This window comes from Protobothrops mucrosquamatus, unplaced genomic scaffold (genome assembly GCF_001527695.2).
Source record: "Protobothrops mucrosquamatus isolate PMUCROS unplaced genomic scaffold, P.Mucros_1.0 scaffold_148, whole genome shotgun sequence".
Classification (NCBI taxonomy): domain Eukaryota; kingdom Metazoa; phylum Chordata; class Lepidosauria; order Squamata; family Viperidae; genus Protobothrops; species Protobothrops mucrosquamatus.
This window is the reverse complement of record NW_015386224.1, coordinates 115,969-138,778: the sequence shown is the minus strand read 5'-3', so window position 1 is coordinate 138,778 and position 22,810 is coordinate 115,969. Positions and strand designations below refer to the sequence as shown.

General features: G+C 34.8%; 1 protein-coding gene across 1 annotated transcript in view; it reads right to left on the bottom strand.

Annotated features, from left to right (window-relative positions):
• Positions 1-22,810, bottom strand: part of PLEKHA7 (pleckstrin homology domain containing A7) — a gene marked incomplete in the record, with an annotated part of 124,203 nt that overhangs the window by 58,333 nt on the left and 43,060 nt on the right. The window contains 1 exon segment of the mRNA XM_015819264.1: positions 1,829-1,912. Within this exon segment, the coding sequence (XP_015674750.1) occupies positions 1,829-1,912 (84 nt within the window).

Genomic DNA, 22,810 nt, shown 5'->3' with positions numbered 1-22,810 from the left:
CTTACAGACCTGGAATCCTCTGGAAGTCTTTTAATTCTCTTAATATTTACATCCTAATCAGGCCTGTCCAAGTTCCCCAAAAGCCTAGTCAGGTGATGCTGTGTAATTGCATAATTGGCTTTGAAAAAGGAAAGTATAGTCTTGGGAATGTAATCCAGATTAGGCCTGCCATAGGAGCAAAGACTGCAACTTTCCCATCAAAATCTAAATTTAAAATGAAGTCCGCACTCTCCAATTTCCTTTCTAAAAGGTTTTTTTTTTTTAGAATTAGCACAATAAATACAGTCCTCAACTTACAACTATTTGCTGAACAATGGTTCAAAGTTGTGATGGTCTTGGAAAAAGTGATCTATGATTCATCCTCGAAGTTACAACCATCACACCACCTGCATGGTCATGTGGTTGCAATTCGGGCACTTGGTAAGTGGTTTGCATTTACAATGGTTACAGCATATTGCATAGTCATGTGATCATGATTTGTGACCTCCCCAGATGATTTCTCACAAGCAAAATCAATTGGAGAAGCTGGATTTGCTTAACAACCATACTGTATAAGTCACTTAACGACCATCTGATTTCTTATTGATTGTGGTAGAAAAAATGAATTTGATCGTATGAAGACTTGCATTTTAAATCTTCAAGCAATAGCACAGGTTGCAAAAAAAAGATGAGACTTAAATTAGCAACATGACAGAATTTTCTGTTGAAGGTTATGGCTAAATGAAGTCATAAAATATTGCTGCCCTGAAATCTGACCAGTCTTATCTAGCTTAACACAGACAAATAAAAGGTCTGACAAACATAATGTCCAGAATGTTTCCATTGTTGTCACTGATATTTAATCAAGGAATACATAAAAACAGACAACTAAAACAATTATTGAGTCATTGTTCATTATTTCTCTTATAAAAGACCAAACTATCAGGAGAAAGCAGCGAGTGAAACCATAACAATGAATTTCATGGTTTCACTCAAGACAAGAGAAGATTAACTGCCATCTATCTTCAATTTAATGTTTTTTTCGGGACTCAACAATTTAACTGATTGTATATTTTAAGAATATGTGTTTTTTTTAAATGAAAAATTTATTTTTCCACATGTACAAAGCATCTGATTAAAGGTATAAATCCTTTTAAAATATCCCAAATATAATAATGTACACGAACAATACTGAAATAAGGATGAAATATTATTATGTTCATAGCATTTTTGAACTGATGGTCTGGTACACTTAATAAGTGTTATAACATCTTTTGCTATATAACATCTGTTTTCTTATGTTTGTATCTGAGGAAAATATTTTAATGTTTTACATAAAGAGTTGCATTTTCTTTGCTTCTATCTTTGTTTTGGCACAAATCAATATTCTGAAGACTTCTTTTTGTTCCTTGCTAACTTGTGCACTTTTTGAAAAGGGGTATACAACTCTTTTCAGGCTGAGGGGTTTACCTTTGAACAGCATGGTGAGAAATGCGGTGGGAAGATTGCCAAGACAAAGAACTGAAAAGGGCTAGAATTTCATTGTCATTCAATAAATTAAATGATATATGTATTATTATTCATATGTATCTAATAATTTTCCACTTGTCACAATAAAAAATGTAATTCAACCTCAGTTTTTTAATGGAGGAAAGTGTTTTTATTTTTGGAGCCTGGGATGAAAGAGCATACAATGGGAAAAAATTGTTCCATCATTCATTCATAAGCAATTGGAATGAAACAACAGTAGACACTAATAGGCAGTTATAGAATAAGCTTGTAGAACTTCAACTACTAATTAGAGGTTAAGAATAGTTATTAGATGTGTAAGGCAAATCAATCTACTTACTCCTCTTGTAAAATGAACTCCAAGTTTTCTGGGGAAAACTGGCCAGTCACTGGATGTTTAAATGTGGTAATTTGGTGGTTGTGGCTGAAAGGAAATTCAAAATCTAATTCAATACCAAAGTAAGCACAAATAACATAAAATAACATTTTACAAAAATCTTATTACACTTGAATGGCTTCTGCTTTCTACAAGCATGTTTTTTGCAATAAGCTGAGAGATACCAGTAGTTTCCTGAATGTATTACAGATATACTATTTATTTCAATCTGTAATAAGAATCCATTTATTATGTTCCCACTTCTGATATTTAAGAAAAATAAGCAATGTATGTTTCTATACTCGCTTTCAAAAACATTGCTTTTGTTTTTGAAAGATTAAATTATTAACATTTGTTTCTCTTAAATCTTTGGAGTTGCACTTGCTGCACAGTGCAGCAGGTGTCCTCATCCTATGGCTTCAGGGAATCCTCCCTAGTCTATGATTGGTCAGTAAATAATGGCAAGACTTGGAGTGCTGGATGGTTCAGTAGCAAAAAAAAGGCAAAGGGCATCATTCTGTGGGATAGAAGAGACTGATGGGAGGGCAGGAACAGCACCAAGGATTGTTGATTTGACTTCTGGAGAAAGAAGGAGGGCATATCACAAAAGCCACAAGGTGGGCTAATGAGTGAATTCCTGCCAAAGGGCAACCACCTCTTCCACAGTCCCAGCAGGAACATTGCAAAATGCTCTATTTTTGCTGTGTTTTTTCAAGAGCAGCAGTCAAGGTGATTAACTTTCAAAATTAATTGGATCAGGACCAATAGAAGTGCCAAGGCACTGCGGGGACATAGGACTCTCCACTGGACTTTATTGTTGGACAGACTTCACTGCTGGACTTCATAAAGCAGATTTAAATGAACAATGACAACCATAGTTCCCAGGCTCTTTAAAAAAGAAAGGAAAACCTGCACACCATTCCGTTAAATTCACAATACTTGCACATGCTTACTGGGAAGAGTAAGTTTCAAACGGATTTTAGTGTAGGTAACAAACTGCAAATGACAAGGCAGAAGAACAGGGAAGAGCCCAGGGTTGTATTAAAACCAATTTTTTCTCTAACCCTCTGCAAAGAGGGGCCATCTTGGATTTGGACTCATTTTCCTAATTGTTGTATACAGTAAATAACATAATAAGGCTGGTAGGTTATTGGATTGCCTGCAGTGTGGAATTTTTGCTGTCCACTGAGCTTGGCTGTTTCCTTGAAGACGTTTCAAGCACTGATGATATTAACTAATTGGGTAATGAAATATCTACAATCAAACAACCAATCTCAAAAAGCATCAAGAACTCTGCAATTCAACCCTGAGCTACAGATACTCTCTGCTGTTAGGGTCATCCTGAAATCTTACAGAAGGTCTGCCACCACTCAATTCTTTAAAAATTGTCGCAGTTCCACTTCACAATCACATTTTCTTTGTTTACTTACAATCTTGTCACAATTCCATATCACTGCCTACAGCATGATTAGTACTTTCGTGTTATCCGAGATAACTGGAAAGTTGCTATGTACACCAAGTTGCCACTGTTGCTGTATTTATGTTTAATTGAATGAGTTTATTTTGCTACCGTACTTGACGTGTGAGGAACAGAACACTAGCTTCTACTGCTTTACAGAAAAATACATCCACACCCGCGTCCATGTATACACAGGCACACACATACACTGCATTACGGAATTTGAACAAATATTTAAACTGGCTGAAGTTCGCTCGAACAGGACACACTTGCTGACAGAGGTCAGCTGATCTTTTCTGCCAGTAAGATGCCTTCACATTCTTTATTTTCTACCTGGTTAATAATTCATGCAAGGCTCAAGGTTAACTGTGCGTTTGTTGAAGACTAGGATCTAATCAGCCGGAATACAATTATTCAGAGAAAAAGGTTTAGAGCCGATTGTGCATATCCATGTTTGACAGGTTAACTCCTATGTGAACATAAACCCGCTGTTTGTGTTTAATATATATTTCCACATCCCTTTTATCGTTTAACTAAAATTTGGTATCCATCTAAAATGATTTATTAAAATGTACACAGAAATATGAATAGAAATATGAAATTAGATCCATTAAGCTAAATTCACAGAATTAAAAGCAAAGTGCTGCAAGTTTATCCATTTAAAGTACTGAAATATAGGTTGGTTGTTTAGAATAAATTAATTCTATTCTAATAAAGGATATTTTATATATCAATATTCCAATAATAAAATAGTTTTGAATTATAACTATTTTATAGAGTCAAGGTCTAACACACTATTTTAAGCAAGTTCAATTGTTTGAATGGAAATGTTCTTTCTTTTGACATTTCCTTCTTCAAACAGAAAACACCTATGTTATATGCAGTGTATATAGTGTTCTTAGATTTTTAGTTATTTGCACCAAGACCATATTCAGAATCCCTTTGGCCAGTGTTTTAATCTTCTCTTCACCACAACACAGACAAATCAGTAAAGAAAGCCAAAACTTATTATGTTTAAACTTCCAAATACATTTGTCTTTAAGGTGTCACAAAAATCTTCACTGTCTTCATTTCTATTAATAAAATACACTCAGGCAGAATTGTCTCATCATTTTTGATTTAGCTTTCCAAAACCAACCTCTAACTACTCATATAATTTAAAAGCAATTATTTATTATTACAGTACTTTAAATTATTTATGTCTTTATTATCATAAAGTAATAAACCTCACCCATAAGCCTACTGCATACCTATTTCTGAAATATTGCTTCTACATTTGCATGCAGTAGTGATTACAAAACTCAATCCGATGTTTACATCTTATCATATTTGTGTAACTATTATTTTAAATGCTTTATGCCTATTCATGCTAAAACACATGAAAAGCTAGCACTGCTAGCAAACAGATATATTTTGGAATTAGGAATTCAAGACCACCCAACCATGCCTGACAGAAATATATTAAAGATTCATTTTTAAGGCCCATTTGGGATAGTGGCAGCTGAAAACTAACAATGTTGCTAGGTTCTGAATATTTTAAGGACAGTAACTATGGGTATTAGTATTAGCAGCTGATGCCTGCTTGTAGCATTTCTATTGCAGCTACAAAGCTATGTCTTTATCTTTCATGACAATAGGTTGCACGCCACTAATTTTGTTACTTCAAGGAATCTGGCTTGAAGTGTTATTCATGAATGTGGTAAAACATCATTTTAATAATAATAATAATAATAATAATAATAATAATAATAATAATAATAATAATAATAATAATAATAATAATAATAATAATAATAATAATAATAATAATAATAATAATAATAGTAAAGTTGGAAGGAACCTTGAAGGTCATCTAGTCCAACCCCCTGCTCAGGCAGGAAACCCTATATCATTTCGGACAAATGGCTGTCCATCTCTTCTTAAAAACTTCCAGTGTTGGAGCATTCACCGCTTCTGGAGGCAGGTTGTTCCACTGGTTAATTGTTCTCACTGTCAGGAAGTTTCTCCTTAGTTCTAGGTTGCTTCTCTCCTTGATTAGTTTCCATCCATTGCTTCTTGTCCTGCCTTCAGGCACCTTGGAGAATAGCTTGACTCCCTCTTCTTTGTGGCAGCCCCTGAGATATTGGAACACTGCTATCATGTCTCCCCTCTTCCTTCTCTTTGTTAAACTAGACATACCCAATTCCAGCAGCCGTTCCTTATATGCTTTACCACCTCTGTATTCTCAATTCTTTTGTGAATTCTTTTGTGAAAGAGTGTAGATTAGCATCATTTGGTATGTTGGTATCATTTTGTGCCTTCAGTCTTAGATAACTTACTTTCAATGTTCACTTTTTAATATTTTATCTTCTTTCCACTCTGCAATTTACTTCAGGCATGCACAGTGGTTACTCAAAAGGTATACACATACAAACACAACCCTCCCCCCCACACATACACTTACTGAATGCCTCAGATACCATGTTATGTCTATATCTACAAAGTTTAGAATAATGCCGACTATAGTCTTCTTTATGACATTCTGAGGGAGGTAAAGTTGGACTTTGAAGTAGCAGGATAGAAACAGCACTGATACTTTTGAGCCTTGGTGTTAGAGATGACTCTTGAAAATACCTCAAGAATAGCCAAGAAAGCAAACAAATAAATCGTTGAACAATTCAACCCAAACGTTTGACTAGAAGCACAAATGACCAGGGTCAAAATGTCATAATTTGGGCACATAATGCGAAGACCTATCTCTCCGGAGAAGTCTGGGAAAGAGAAGAGGATAATCAGCAAGGGTGGAAGGACTGTCTCCCTCTTTGATATAATGAATTAAGGCATCAAGATGGAAACCAGGAGACTGTAAGTACTACTGTAGTCTACCTTAGGTAAAAAGTTAACTGATGACTTTGGGCCATTCAATCTCTCTCAGCGCTAAGAAGAAGGCAATGGCAATCTACTTCTGAAAATTTTGCCAAGAAAACTGAAGGGGCTAATCCAGGCAATTAACAGGAGTCAACATTATCTCAAAGGCTATATATGGCCCATCATAAAATGCTTTTGACAAAAAAAAGTTATATGAGCACTTTGCTGAGAATGTATTGCACTGCAAATTATCTATTTTAACTGGCAATTAAGTGAATAACACATAACCATTTCTTCTGTTCTCCACATTCAAAAAAAATAAGTTTGCAAAAGGTTTTTAAAAAACCAGGAAATAGGAACTCAATGTTATTTTGGGAAATCCAGTGGCATTTTTAGAGTTCTGCTCTGAAAAGGTATTCATTCTTCTAAGCCTTGTTTCCAGAATAATTTACATTTTGCACCCATTATTTTGGTGCATTGCTGCATAGAAAGGAATCATTCTGAACTGTGCCAACTGGTGTATCCTTGGGGATCGTGAATTGGTCATGCTTCCCTCTTTAAGCATTTTAAAAGAGCATCCTAAATTAATTTATCAGAACTATTATTACACAGATGAAAATTTCAATTAAGTTATTCAGATAAATAAATCATATTTAGAAAGGTTATACTTTTTTGCTGTCAGTTTTCCAGGGCAAATGGATTAGGAATAAATACCTAGTCATTATAATATTATTGATTTGTAGCTGTAGAAATGAGGTGGATTAATCTTGAAGGGCATTGTAACTGTTAAATAGAAGAATCTATAACTCATAAAAATTATATATCTCTTCCAAATGAATGTAGTGTGCCCTACATTCAGAAGGAGAAGGAGAAGGAGAAGGAGGAGAAAGAGAAGGAGAAAGAGAAGAAGAAACCCTTAATTTGCTAACTACCATATTCATCAGCTATAGCCATTGTTTGCCAAATAGACATCTACCGTATACATTTACATATACAAGACAATTAAAATAAAACATTATACCACAACTTTTGGTTACTGAGACTTTTGTTATAACCTTCTGCTACTATTGCCATAAAATGTCAACTACAACCCAGGGCATTTACAGCAAAATTTGAAATGGGTTGTGTGAAATGACTACTCTTAAATCTGTGACTATTTATTACATTTGTGTTTTACATATGCACAGTGCTTTTTTTCTAAAAAAAAAAAAAAAAAAGGTGCTGGAACTCACACACGTCATACAATCCGCCTTGCCTACCCTACAAGGTTCCATCCCAAAAAGGTGCCGGAACTTTGTTCTGGGCGTTCTATGAGGAAAAAAGCCCTGTATATGCAGAAGAATAGTAACTTTACCAACAGATCATTGGATAGGCATCAAGACAGTATTCAAGACAGTATTCAAGAAAGGATTCATCCAAAAGATGCAAATCCAAATGATATTTTTTCACAAAACTGGGCACTTGGGACAATAGTAGTATCTTTTATAGGATCCCATACACATATGCAACAGCTACTGTAGAAGTACCCATGGCCTTTATAGCTCTTATGTAACAGAAAATATTTGTAAAATGTCTTTTGTGCTAAAACATATAGGAAAGACATAGCTAGATCCTGAGCAATATTTGTAAGAGACATATTTGTAATATGTCTCTTACAAATAAATCATGTGAAGTAGGACAGAACAGAAGTGCATGATTGTCTAATTCCAATAGATTTAACAGCTGAAGTAAAAATAGTGGAAGCACAATATCCTATGGCAGGTGAACAAAGACAATGAATAATAAAATAGATTTAAGAACAGACAGTTAGCTAGCATGGAAAGCTGAAATAATTCACTCAAGTGTGGAATAATGTACGTATAAGTCCTGATATCTTTTGATGCATTTATCTCATGCACATACCACAATCAACCACATGGAACATGAAATTCCCTTATCAAATTATGCTTTAGAAATTATGGTAAAGTCTTCTCAACACTTACTACAGGTATAAAATTAGGAAAAATACAGCATAATAAAAATTGGATTCCCAAAGAGATTTAGACTTTTAGATTTTTAATGGATTATGAAAGAACCTTTGGATTCGCCATTCCTAAATATACTGTTATGAATGTCTGTAATATCTGCACTAATTTCGACTTTTAAAAGCTCCATACATTATATTAGTAGTACTGCACTGACTATATCAAATGATAATTTCTAAAAGCATCATAGAAAACAAGAATATTTTATGATCCAAATGTTTACAGATGTCATAACTAGATATTCTTATAACAAACCAAAAGCACAGATCCTATACATGAACATTATGCTACGTAGACAGATATATTCTATATTTTTAGAGGAGGGGCTCAAAACTGTGTTGTTTCTTTAAATTTTACTATATACATTTTTATTAAATATGTCCATTTTTTTCTGGTTGTTACCAATTTACTATCTCAAAATATATACCATCAACTTAGTCTCATAGACATAATGGTGATACCTATCTTACCTACATTAAATGAGCAACTATCTGAATGTGCTGTTTATCTGGATATGGTCTGCTGGAGAACACGTGTTCTGGTCTTTTGTTTCCTTCTTAGTTTTTTTAATTATCTCTTCTGAATGGCATATAAATATGGTTTATTTATATTGAGGATTCATTTGTCTGAATGCCTAGCTTTCAGGAATTTCCTACCATTTGTGGATTTACCTTTTCTAGGATGCTCATAGCTTCCCTGTTGACTATGGACAGATTCAGCCATCGTTTCAACTGAAAAATTGTGAGCATCCTAGATCAAGCTAAAACCCAAAACACTAGGAAATATGTGTCATGACATTACAACCCAAGCTTCTGTATTTCTATCACATTATCACATGAAAGTATATAGGGTGCAGAATTTATTTTGTAATGATGTGACACTTATTTCTTCACTTCTCTCCCTTAACCCCTGCGATGGATGTCCATGGTCAGAATATAATAACTGTGCAAAGAACAGATATCAGTGCAAGGAACAAGTTTAATATATGCAAATAAGAGCTCAAAGAAGTATAAAAAGAAATAAGCTACATCACAAAAATTTAAACAGAAATTTCAAAGAGGTAAAGATCCAAGTAGCTTTTAGGACATGCTATCATGATATTGAAAGAAAGATGGAAGATGAAAACTAAGAAATATGTACAATGACTGTATATATATTTCTAACATCAAGCAAGCAAGAAAAAACATATTCCTGCCAAGAATGTCAACAAATAGAGAAAAATAACAAGACAAGAAAAGTGTGCTGGAGAAGTAAAGAGATTAATCTTGGTGAGACAATCAATGACAAACTTAGAGAAGACCACAAGGAAAAGTGTGAAAGTTGGACATTGAGAAAAAGTGACAGCCAACTGAAAAAAAATAATTTGGAGAATTGGGATTAAAGACATTACTGGAATGTCTGGATATGAATTATTACATATGTTGGCAGAAATATGAGTTACTACTAATGAATAAGTATTTTATTTCCTGTTAACAGAGCTATTTTTCCTGCTGAACACGCTACCTATCTGAAATCTGGATTTATAGTTTCTGCTTATAGGGAATCAAATACGTTCAACGATCTGACTAAGTTTTCTCAAAATCAATTTACTGTAGCAGTAAATCTCAAGCTAAACATTTCACAATTGTATTGATGATTACAATTTTTGAAAGTCAAATATAAGACAATATAAGACAAAAACATGATGATTATTTTTCAGATACTTTTTTGCAATTATGGCAAAAAGTAACAATCAATGCTATTTTTTTTCAAATGTATATAAAATATCCAGCTGTACAGTACTTCTTTGCAACAACTGAATCACACTTACTTTTTCAGAAATACAGGTAGATCTCGACTTACAACCCCAACCGAGCCCAACGTTTTCACTGCTAAGCAAGATAGTTGCTAAGTGAGTTGTGCCCCATTTTATGATATTTTTTGCCAGTTATTAAGCAAATCACTGCAGTTGTTAAGTGAAACATGCAGTTGTTAAGCAAATCTGGCTTCCCCCATTGACTTTGCTAGACAGAATCTGGCTGAGAAGGTTGGAAATGGTGATCACATGACTCTAGGACAGTGCAACCATCTTAAACAAATGCCAGTTGCCAACTGCCTGAATTTTGATCACATGACCATGAAGATGCAATGGTTGAGAACTGATTATAAGTTACTTTTTTCAGTGCTGTTGTAATTTTGAACAATCACTAAATGAATGATTGCAAGTCAGGAACTATCTGTATTGAAGCTGGTGCCACCAAAAAACTTCATTAGTTATAATTAGACAAAACAGCCTCGTTATCTGCTTCCTCTTTCTTGCCTGTCTCTAAAGCAGCAAAATTTTATACATAGGGGCTGTAACTCTACACAGTGTCTCATCACGATACTACAACACAGGATAAAAAAAACAACAACCAAGGAAACTGCATGTGGATAAAAGTACATGAAATAATAGGTCCATAACACTTTATGGGAATTGATAATACCTGTAAAAATAATACAACACCAGAAAAGAGTTAAATAAACAAACAAAAAATGAAGCTAAAGTTCTGTACTAATTGAAATGAAAATAATAATCATAGCAAGGGTAAATGAAGAAAATTATTGCAACTGAATTTATATTAAAAAATTTAAGGAAGAAAAGACCTGGGATGGAAACCAACAGAAAACGGGAGAAATTATCATTAGAATTTGGATTTTAACTTATTCCTGATTCCAAACAGCCAAATAGGAAAGAGAAAATAAGCAAAATTTTTGGAAGCCAATATAAAATATGTGCCGTTAATGAGCAGGTGATTATGTAGCTGGGAGTTGAATACAAAAATTATAATCTCAGAAAGTTTACCATCAAACAGTGATACCAAAATTACATGTTTGATTAGCAATAGCACTTAGACTTATATACCGCCCTATAGTGCTTTACAACAGTTTTACAAAGTCAGCATATTGCCACCAACAATCTGAGTCCTCATTTTACCGACCTCAGAAGGATGGAAGGCTGAGTCAACCTTGAGCCTTAATGATCAGGATCGAACTTCAGGCAGTGGGCAGAGTTACCCTGCAACACTGCATTATAACCATTGTGCCACCATGCCTCATTGGCTTATTATCTTTCATTAAGGCTGTTTGTGGGTGAAAACCGATTAACAGTAACAACAGTGTAGGTCTGCTTTTGTATATTTAATAAAAGCTTGATATATAAAAATTATCAAATACAATTTTTATGGCATGTATACACTTTAACACTTCTAATTGCTGTGGATGAAGACACTGCTAAAGTATCTTTTACACTTTGCTATTAAAAGTAGCATTTTTACTTAACCAAGTTCTTCAAGAAAGTATGACTCAGAAATTAGGAATTTTATCTATGCTTCTTTATGGATAAAATAGCTACAATATTTCAAATATTCAGGTAAACTAATTCTCAAATTTAATATGAAATAAGAAGTCCATTAAACAAACATCCACATTTTTATTCAGAAAATTTTGTTCAATTGCCTGTAATCATTCCTTTTAAAAAAGTATTTACTTTTATACTACCCTCAAATATCACCATGGCAACTATATAAATCTTCTGTTAAGTAGGAAGACAACAGAAATTCAATTACTGCAATTCATTTTGCAGTTCAAATGAAAATGTTTTAAAATGTTGCTAACAGTAAAATACAGCCAATATAATTAAGATTTCAGTGAAACTGCACCATGAATAAAATTACTTTATACAAATTCACTTTTACATTTTATGAAATTATGTCTATGCTATTTACCAATTAAATTTTTTATTGAGATGATTTATTGTTTATTAACATATGAGGGCCAAAGTACAAAGTACTCCCAGGTGCTCCTAGTAAAAAGAAAAAAAATCCTATACTTCAGAATCAATTAAATGGTAGGAAAGCACTGAAATGCTTCTTTAAAGTATATAAGGAATGTGAAAGTATATAAGGAATGTGAAAAACTTAACTGGGGGAAAAGCAGGAAAACTGGAGCAAGGTGATGGTGGATTTGACATAGCCTTTTAGAATAGAATAACAGAATTGGAAGGGATCTTGGAGGTTTTCTAGCCCAACCTCCTGCTCAAGCAGGAGACTCTATACCATTTTAGACAAATGGTTGTCCAATCTGTTCTTAAAAACCTTCACTGATGGGGCATCCACAACTTCTGAAGGGTAGCCATTCCAAAGATTGATTGTTCTACTTGTTACGAGATTTGTCCTTATTTCTAGAAGAAATTTCCTGACAGTTAGAACAATTAACTACTGGAACAATTTGCCTTCAGAAGTTGTGAATGCTCCAACATTGGAAGTTTTTAAGAAGAGATTGGACAACCATTTGTCTGAAATGGTACTATAGGGTTTCCTACCTGAGCAGGGGGTTGGACTAGAAGACCCCCAAGGTTTCTTCCAACTATTCTACTCTACTCTACTCTACTCTACTCTACTCTACTCTACTCTACTCTACTCTATATTATTTTCTCCTTAGATGAAATGTCTTGATTCGGTTCAGACCACAGAACTCTGATGATAAGACTAGATTACATAGATTTGTTCTGATACGGTCATAATAAAATAGCAGTTATTCAGGGACAGGACCAGTTATTAGGTACAGACGGAGGACTTACTATATCAATAGCAGCACAGTATTGGTGACCATATTTGGGGCATGGTGACATATTATAGTTTGGAGAGGTGGGACCTCAATCTTGTGATATGATTGGACTGGTTGGAAAAATGCCCTTTAGTTACCAGACTGCCTAAGTAGGGATTTACTGGTCAACATATTTTATTAATAATATGTAACAACCTTTTCATATTATAGAAAAAAATGGAAGATGAAAATAACTCCTACTGATAATTATGTTCAGTACCAAACACTGTAGTTATTCAAGAGACACTATCAGCCTTACAAGAAGTCCAGATCAGAAAAGTGACAGAAAAAGTAAAATTCTGCTTTCTGAATATTTCTTTCAATGCCATCTTCCTGGCTTTCTACACTGGGATAGTTCATAAATAGTTGCTTTATAATAAATATCTTCATAAATAGAAGAATGAAGAACTTTACAAATATGTAATACACTTGTAATCATATATACCCGAAGAATATACTGTATGGTTTAATATAATAATCAGTTCTGTGAAATAATGTTTTTTTCAGTTAAGTAAGATTAATCTTTTGGATACAGACCTATTTAGATTACATGAGAGCCCTCATTTCCAGGGAACTGATTTATCTCACTTCATATGGAATTTATATCTTGAATGAAAGAAAAACACGAAACAATGTTTTTCCAGAAAGCTTCTCAATATTTTATTTTCTGCAAATATAAATTAATAAGTTATTAATGAGCATGTTGGGTGGAAGGAGAAAGCTTTTGTACATGAACATTTTTTTAAAAAGTTGGTCCCAATGTTCTGAGATTAGGTACAAATAAAATCTAGTTGTAAATGCTTGGAATTACTAGAAATGTCTGAGAGTGCAACAGAATTAGGAATGTAATTTTAACTCTATGTAGGGGAGCTAATTTCCATCTCCTACATTATTTCCTGTTCCAACTCACACCTCTCTGATGTGTAATAAATATAGAGGTAATCCTTGACTTACGGCCACAATCAGGACCAGAATTTCTGTGCTAAATAAGGCAGTTGTTACATGAGTCATGCTCGATTTTATGACCTTTTTCCCATGGTTGTTAAGCAAATTACTGCAGTTGTTAAGTCAAGAATGGGCAATTAATTTTCCCAAGGGGGCCACATAAGAAACTGGGAATGTAGTGGCGGGCTGAACCAAAGTAACCTGATCAATGAAACCTGGTTTGATATTCTCAAACTCCGTCACGTCAGCTCCTCAAGCTGCTCCAAGCAAGCGGTGGGCGCTGCAGAGGTGCAGAAAAGGATCTTGTCTCCTTGCCCTCCTGCGGCCGCCAGCTGACTGAAGGAGGGCACCAGGACTGCACAGAGCTGGATCCAATCCGGCTTCTCCTCTTGCCCCCCCCCCCTTGTGGCATGCTTATTTATATTAGATTTCTAATTTTTGATTGACCTCACACAGGTCAAACAGAGACAACCAAAGAGCCTTACATGCCCGGAGGCTGTAAAATGCCCAAATCTGTGTTAAGTGAATCACATGGTTGCTAAGTAAATCTAGCTTCCCCCATTGACTTTGCTCGTTGAGCTTGTTGAGCATTTGTGGCTGGGAATATCACAAAGGGCAATCGCGTGACCCTGAGATGCTGCAGCCATCTTAAATGCGTGTTAATTCTCAAATTCTGATCCCATGATTATGGGGATGTGAATACTGGTTGCAAGTCACTTTTTTCAACGCTGTCGTAACTTCGAACAGTTGTTAAATGAACAGTTAAAACTCAAAGACTACCCATAGAATAGAAACTCCTGAAGCTGAAAAGAGAGCAGGTAATTCTATTATGGACAGTTGTAGCATACCAGCAGAAAGGAACCTCCTCCATTTCACTCTGTGTGATTCTTTCCGCTGAGAAGGCAGTGAAACAAGGAGCCGTCTGAGTGGTGAAAAGATGCTCAAAGATAGTCAGCTGAAAGCATCCTCCTCTCCAAGCCCAGCCAATCCCTAACCGACAGTGACTGGGAGACGAGGCAAGGAGGCACTTAAGTCTATTTTTCCAGAGAGAGTCGACAGTAGAAGACAGCGAAGCATGCAGAGAGTTGAAGACCCTTGTCAACTGAATACTGTGTGGAGCTTAGGAGCACAAGCAGCTTTAAGGTTTATGATAGTTGTTGGGTAGGATGCAGTCCCTGGTTTCCAATTTAGTAAACTAGATATTTGGGAGATAATTTGCTAAGGATGCTTGGACTGCTCCTTAGACAACCCCTCCCCCATTTCTGATCACAAACTTGCAAGCAGCTGGTACTAAAAAGATTGAAATCACACGTTTCCTAGAATAAGCAGAAAAATAAAATACACTGTCAGATTATGAGAATATCGTATTTTCCGGAGTATAAGACGACCCCCAACTTTTCCAGTTAAAATATAGAGTTTGAGCAAGAGGGGGGGGGAGAGAAAACTTGATGAGTAATATGCCAAACCACATGTGTAAAGGAATAAAATAGAATACCCGTATTTTCCGGTGTATAAGACGACTGGGCGTATAAGACGACCACAGACTTTTGAGAAGATTTTCAGGGTTTAGAAAGTCGTCTTATACGCCAGAAAATACGGTAGTTTTTTTTCTCGGCATAATAGAAAAACAATGTTACTGAGGAGCCTTTTCTTCTCTGCTTCTCTAAGAAAAATAGCATTTCAAGATTCTTTCTTCCAACCCGTGTTTCCTACAAAGTGAAGGGACAGCAGTATATTTATTGCAGGGTGTGTGAGGATATATATGTCCTGACAGGTTTAAAGGATTGACAATAGGACAGACTTTTAATTAAATAAGTAATTTAACTAAATTAAGGAAACAACTAAATTCCTGCAGTTAGTTACTACTGTACATGGATGATAATGTTCCTGTGGATTTCATCTGACTTTGACATTCTGATATAAGGTAGACGTAATTTGTCTAAATATCCTTCGCTAGGTTCCTAAAAAGTTGAAAGGAGTACAGCAGATGAGATATAGTGGAAACAGAAGAAAAAGTAAAGTGAGCCTGCCCAAACATTTATCTTAAGAGGATGTGTTTGACAGACATATCAGAAGACATGCTAAATAAAAGCACTGAAGAATGAGAGTGGGGTTAGTCTACAGTAGCCAAAAATTGGGAAAATCTGATAGCACCTTTTATGATAAACAGATTTTATTAAAGGGCATGAGATTTTGAGAGTTCACTTCATCAAATGCTCTAATATTGTAAAGGTGCTTCCAGACTCCTTCTGATGAAAAAAAAACATGGCAACTGGGGAAAAATAAATAATACAAAACATTCTATAAAAAAGTCAAACATTCTTTTAAAAAAAAATTAAGAAAGCATTTAATCTAAATAGGTTTCAGGGACAGCAGCATTTGAAATATCATCAAATCTCAACAGCAAATCAAAGTAAGGAAGTTCTGAAGCTGAGCAGTTGGTTTCTGCTGCTCGCTGTAGAGCTTATTCTGAGGCAGTGATGATGGCAAAGGTGAGGAAAGAAAGCTTTTCTTGATATCATTATCTCCTTGCATTCCTACAGAGAACATGAATCTGATGTTTTCATCCAGATTGGAGCACATTATTTGAGAATACTAGAATAACCAGTTGCCTTAATGAATGTGTGAAAAGCACTATTTCATCACCACTTTTGGCTGTTAATACTGCTAGAACTGAAAAGCCAACAAAATGGATTAAATTATGCACACAATAAATAAGTGCAAGTTTGGATTCTCAATAAATCTTAAGCAATCTTCAAGTAATATTTTGTACTCTAAACCGTTACTTTTTAGTTATCTGTACATGTAAAGGAAAATAAGTGTGCATTAACAATTTGATGGTTGCAAGAATTTGTTTTAAATATTAATATATCAACACATTAAAAACAAAGTAAACCACATTTCATGCTTTGGTATTTTATTTATTTCTAGTAAGAACTGTTTCTGTTACACTACTGAAAAATAGTCTCATAATACTGCACTATACTATTGACATACTGCTATTTTATCATTGTATTTACATTATTAAAGACCTATATGCTTACATTGTTAAACATTATGGATCTGTCAGTGTCTGTCTGTCCTATATCATCTACTGCATGGCACTCTTTGAGATATATAAAAACTGCTATTTTGTCTAATCTTAATTTTTTTCTTTTCTAAACCAAACATAAGTTAAACTATTCTTTTTAGAATTTATTTCCCAACATAACCTAACTAATACAAAACAGGATAGAAATTTTTGCTTCTAAAGCAGGGATCTTCAAACTTGGCCCTTTTATGACTTGTGGACTTCAACTCCCAGAATTCCTCAGCCAGGCATGCTGGCTGAGGAATTCTGGGAGTTGAAGTCCACAAGTCATAAAAGGGCCAAGTTTGAAGACCCCTGTTCTAAAACCTGCAACTATGCACCATTTAATGCAGAGATAAAAAAAACTTACACCCCAAAGACCATCAAAGGTTGTTACCTAACAACGTAATTAATAATATAATTGAAATATAATTGAATTTAAAGATTGTCTTGGTTCTATCCATTATTTTTTGGCATGCAGTCTCTCATATACTCAAAGGTCAAGTAAGGTCTTTGGCCAGAAAGAGCTGAGTAAGCCTATATCAATATAGCTTAACATCATTTATTTTAATAGTTTATACAGTATGGTCACGTATCTTCCAGAATCATATTAGATTTTAACTATCACACCATTGTTTTAGCTTTGGTTTATAAATAAGATATCCAAATCCTCTCAGGTTTCAGCCCACGAAGAAATCTTCCAAATATATATACCGTGCCAATTTTTAAGAAATGGAATTAGCATTATCAGTTACTTAACAGTGCTCTAGAAATCATGCTCTAACTAGTTTAAATCTGAACTCCCCCTGGTCTATTTAATGAATACACAATTTTCTCTGGTGATTTAATATTTAATTATTAATATTGTTGGTTCACATTGTCACCCTTTCCGTACGAATTCTTTCCTCATTCCTCCAACCTGAGATGTTTCCACCTACTAATTACTTAGATAAAATACTGCTGAAATTTCAGACATGTACACTCGGCTTGGTGAGCCTGTCTTTATCAGGGATAGAGTAGAGTTCTACTAGACTTCCTTCTATTCTATGTTATGTAGACATAACGGAACTGGAATTACAGCTGAATGCAAAATGAAGCCAGTAACATGGGGACAAAAAATCCATAGTATATTGCTTAGACACATATACCAATGGCTTTGAATTGATTCAGGAAAGTTTCCTAACCCATAAACTCAAACTGATTGCCATCTCTTTCTGTGTTGATTTAGATTAGAACAACGCAAATGGTTCCAAAACAAAATAAGGTTGTTCAATATGTCTTATTTGGGGTTTCAACCAGTTATTATGAGAATAATTATGCTCTCTTCCAGTATATGTCTTGACTGGTTTTCTATTATGCAACCAGTTTTTAGCTTAAGGCACCCATTTCATCCCTTAAACAACCCTAACTAGATCCAAAAACATTTTTTATGTAGGGATGGTACCCACCACATAATTATTGATTTTGCTATTAAAGCATGGATTAGACGAAAAGCCTATTTACTACATGAAACCACCTTGTTAACAATTTATAATATGCAATAAATTACAATTATGATACATGTTTACAATGCAAAAATTTCCAAAGTAAAAAATAATAATTATAAACCAAATATAAATGAACTACTAAAAATATGCAATGGGTAAGTAGTGTTTTGCAACATTAGAAATATTTTTAAACCCCATCCCCCCCCCCCAACTTTACCTAGCACTGAAGCAAATGTCTCTGTTAGGTGATATTATGCAACTAGAGTATCACTATCAAGAAAGTTTGGCAGTATCTATTTTACTACATTAATAGGGAATTAATTTCTGCTATAGATCACACAGACTTAGTTAAATATACATGAAAAGGGTAATCATTCTGATATGCAGGGGTACAACCATTAAGCTATTAAAGATTAAAACTGCTGATGACCTTGATATGGCCATATGTGGCATATAAAAGTACTCAGAATTATCTAGCCAACAAAGCCAACTTCAATGACATTGCTGGATCAGCAAGATTTCCAAATTTTAGCAGATTTTTTTCATATTTTAGCCGAATATAGCACTTTCCAGAATAGCCCCAAGTTGGTAATACTTACTATTTCATTTGTCTGAGCTTCAGATTATTACCTTGTTTCTCTAGTACATTATTATGCTTGGGCACTGATGCAAGGCACACAATGTCTTGCTTAAATTTGATGAAAAAAATCTGACACAGATAATAATGAAATGCCAGATCTGCAAACAACCCATGTAAGCTACAAAGAAACAGCAGAAAACTGCAAAGAAAAGTTCCACCATTCTCAACCAGGCATCCACATAGAAAGGCAGCCAATGCATGCCAAATTCAATAGCTCTTGATATAATATATAATCTTGTTTAATGCCTTGAGAAAAACCACCATGAACTGCTTTGCAATTTTTAAATTATTAAATTATACCTTGCCTTCAAGGCTGCTTATCCCATCCTAAAGCAGATAGGGATAACATTTGGATAGAGGCCTGTTGCATACTTGTACTTGAAAATTGATTTCATTTTCTTTCAAAATGAATATCCCTACTATTCAGTGCTTTTTTTGTATAAAAAAAAAAAGGTGCCAGAACTCACACACATCATACAACCCGCCTTGCCTACCCTACAAGGTTCCATCCAAAAAAGGTGCCGTTCTGGGCGTTCCATGAGAAAAAAAGCCCCGCTACTATTAATAAATAGTAAAGTTTAAAGGTCTGCTTTATCTGTTTTTCTAAACTAGAATATTTGAGAGGAGGCATACTGAGCCTTACAGTAAAAAAATCATAGTCTAGAACAACAATGGTGACATTAGATCACTAGGGTCATCTCCAACAATGTTAATGTTTAACTACTTAAACATTAGGGCTTTTTTAAAAAAAAGAGAGGCGAGGAGAGGGGGGACTTTAACTACCCTGTCTGTACCAAGTGGGAGATCAAATATATTCCTGACTAACCTACCAGATAACTTTATCATCTAAAAGGAAGAGGGTCAGCTATACTGGACTTAATTTTTACTAACAGGAATGAAATGATAGAAAGGGTTGAAGTTATAATCATGACATATTGGCATTCAATTCACAAATAACTGAACAAAGTCAAACTAGTGTCTTAGACTAAGGACTGATTCAATAGTTCTCTAGAGAGGGCTTAGGGAATATTTCCATGGATGAAAATCTTAAAGGGGAAAACAACTCAAGATGTTTGGGAAACTGAAAAATGAGATTATAAAAGCCCAGTCTAGCACAATACCATTGAGAAAGAAAAATAAGAAATCCCAGATGAAACCAGCATGGTTTGATAAAGAGTTCTCTGATAAACTAAGAGGCAAAAACAATAATATGAAAAATGGAAAGAGACACACGTAACTAAAACAGAATACCAGCAAATAGCCTGAATCTGAAAAGATGAATACAAGAAAGCTAACACTTAGAATGAACTACTTGCAACAAATGCCAAAAATAATTTTAAAAAGTTTCTTTCAATAAGTAAAAAACAAGAAAATAGTCAATAGAATGATCAGTCCACTAATGGAAGAAGACAGCAAGGAGGTGATGGATCGCAGGGAAAAAGCAGAACTGCTTAATTCATTTTTTGTACCTGTCTTTACCCAAAAAAGGAAAAAAACAGACCAACCTATTAAAAACAGCACTGTACAGAATCAGAATATAAGTCAGGATAGACAAGAAAATGTTAAGAGAATGCCTATCCACTCTGGAGGAGTTTTGGTGACCAAGAACTATGCAACATTTTGGGAAGACAATGGACTGAGCTATAATGGACAATGGATGGGATTGTGTGATGGACGTTTCAGGTCCAAGGTTGTTCCTATTTTCTTAGGCTTGGGAGTTAGAGTCTGGAATTTTATTAGAAAATTGTGTTATCATGTGAAACATATTTAAGGCTTTCAGAGCAATATTCACTTTTTCCCACTTCAGCATGATGCAAAACTATACCATTGATTTTTGGCAATTATAATTAAACACACACACACACACACACACTTCCACCCAAATGGAAGCAATGCATGACACTAAAGTCTCAAACTGCTTATTTCTTATTTGAAATTATATAGATAAAAAGGAATGAGAAATACAAAAATAAATGTAAAGATCTAAATAGCCACATATTTACTGATTATAAGGAACCATTATCTACCTCAGGGGTCCCCAACCCCGGTCCGTGGACCAGTACCGGCCCACGGCATGCCAGCAACCGGTCTGCACAAACAAGCAAAGCCCCATCTGCAAGATGCAGGCAGCACACAAAACCATGCACCCTCCGGTCCTTAGAAAAACCTCTCTCCACGGAACCGGTCCCTGGTGCCCAAAAGGTTGGGGAGTTCTGATCTAGCTCAAAAAAATGAATGAGAAACAATGTACAACAACTTTTCATTCTCCAAGTGACTTCCACACAGATGTAACTGCTAATTAAGTCCTTCAACATCCCAAAGCAAATGTAGCAGTACAGCCAGGTATTCCTGATCCTGCCATCCTATGTGAAGTAGGAAGATTAGTCTCTGACAGTGTGGCCACATTCTATACATCTGGAAGGATATAGACTTCTGTAAAACTTTTCTGGGACTTCTTCAAATATTATTTCTTTTATTTATAAATCTGTGCAATCCATGAATGAGGATGCACCAATTATTTACCACTATCTTAGTTTTGGAGTCTGTTTCTAAACCGGGTAGAAGCTCACACCAAGGAGGAATGGTCTATCTATGTTTTTCAAACTGTACAACTGGCCTATAGACAGTAAAGCACTCACTCCACTCATGATACTTTTTAATAATTGTTTTATAACATTTAATAGAAACCAGCATAAGTGCAAACATTCTCAGTTCTATTGCCAGATGTGTTTTGTGTCTTGGATGCATTAATGATTAACTTGATTTTTCTTCCTCAAACACATTTTGAATGCATGAGTAATTATACAGAAACTCCAGCTAAACTCCAGCTCTTACTTCTTATTTCACTCTTGCACTAGAAGGAGACACAGGCATGAAATATATAGTAAACAAAGACTGCATTCCTTCAGAAAGGTGTGCCAGAAACCCAAGATAGCTGGTGAAAGCTGAGAATATGACTTGCTTAGCTCCTTTTGTTCTTTATTACCCTTTAGACATCAATACAAGGAAAAGTAATTTCTTTAAGTTTTGAAACCTATTAGCTTTGTCACAACATGCCTATAAAAGGTAGATCTGAAACAATTTTAAATATAGTGTTTCTTTCTTTCTTTCTTTCTTTCTTTACACAAAGGGACTTAACAATGATTGTTTATACCAACCTTCATTATTTTTCCACCTAAAATATTTAATATTTAAAGCCTCTCTTGCTCTAACCTTTGAAAGTGTAATCAAGTTAGTCATTGCAAAGCTGATTTACTGGGGACACAATTTGGCTGAGGAGTGTTTTTTAGTGGAATCATGCAATAATTATATTTTTTGCAAAAGGGTTCAGTGCAGTGGACTGACAAAACAACTATCACACATGCAATGAATTCCTTTTAGAAAATGCTACAGTAAAAGGATTTCTTTTGAAGCAATATTATTTGCAACAATAGAAAACAATGGGTTAGAAGAACTAGTCGTGAATGATCAGATGCCTGTTTAATATGTATCATTGTTTTTTATATAAAAAACAACAAAAAAGCATATCAGAAATGTACTGTTAAATGTTGCCTTTGTTCTTCATTCAGAGAGTTTACCGGCAAGTATTCATATGGCTCCAGGCAAAACAAGGCACCCCAGCACAGTTTTGTGAGGTTAAATTCATCAACAAAACAAAAACCTAAACATGTACATACCTGCAGGAAAACTGGAAGAATGGATGTTCTGGCTGAGAAACAGAGTTTGAAAATCCAGACTTACTTCCCATTTCATATATTGGAGTCACATTTCTTTCATATTCCAAATATTAGAGGTGAGGTATTAACACATACAGCCAATCTGTAGAGAAATCGCTCAGCAACCAGCCA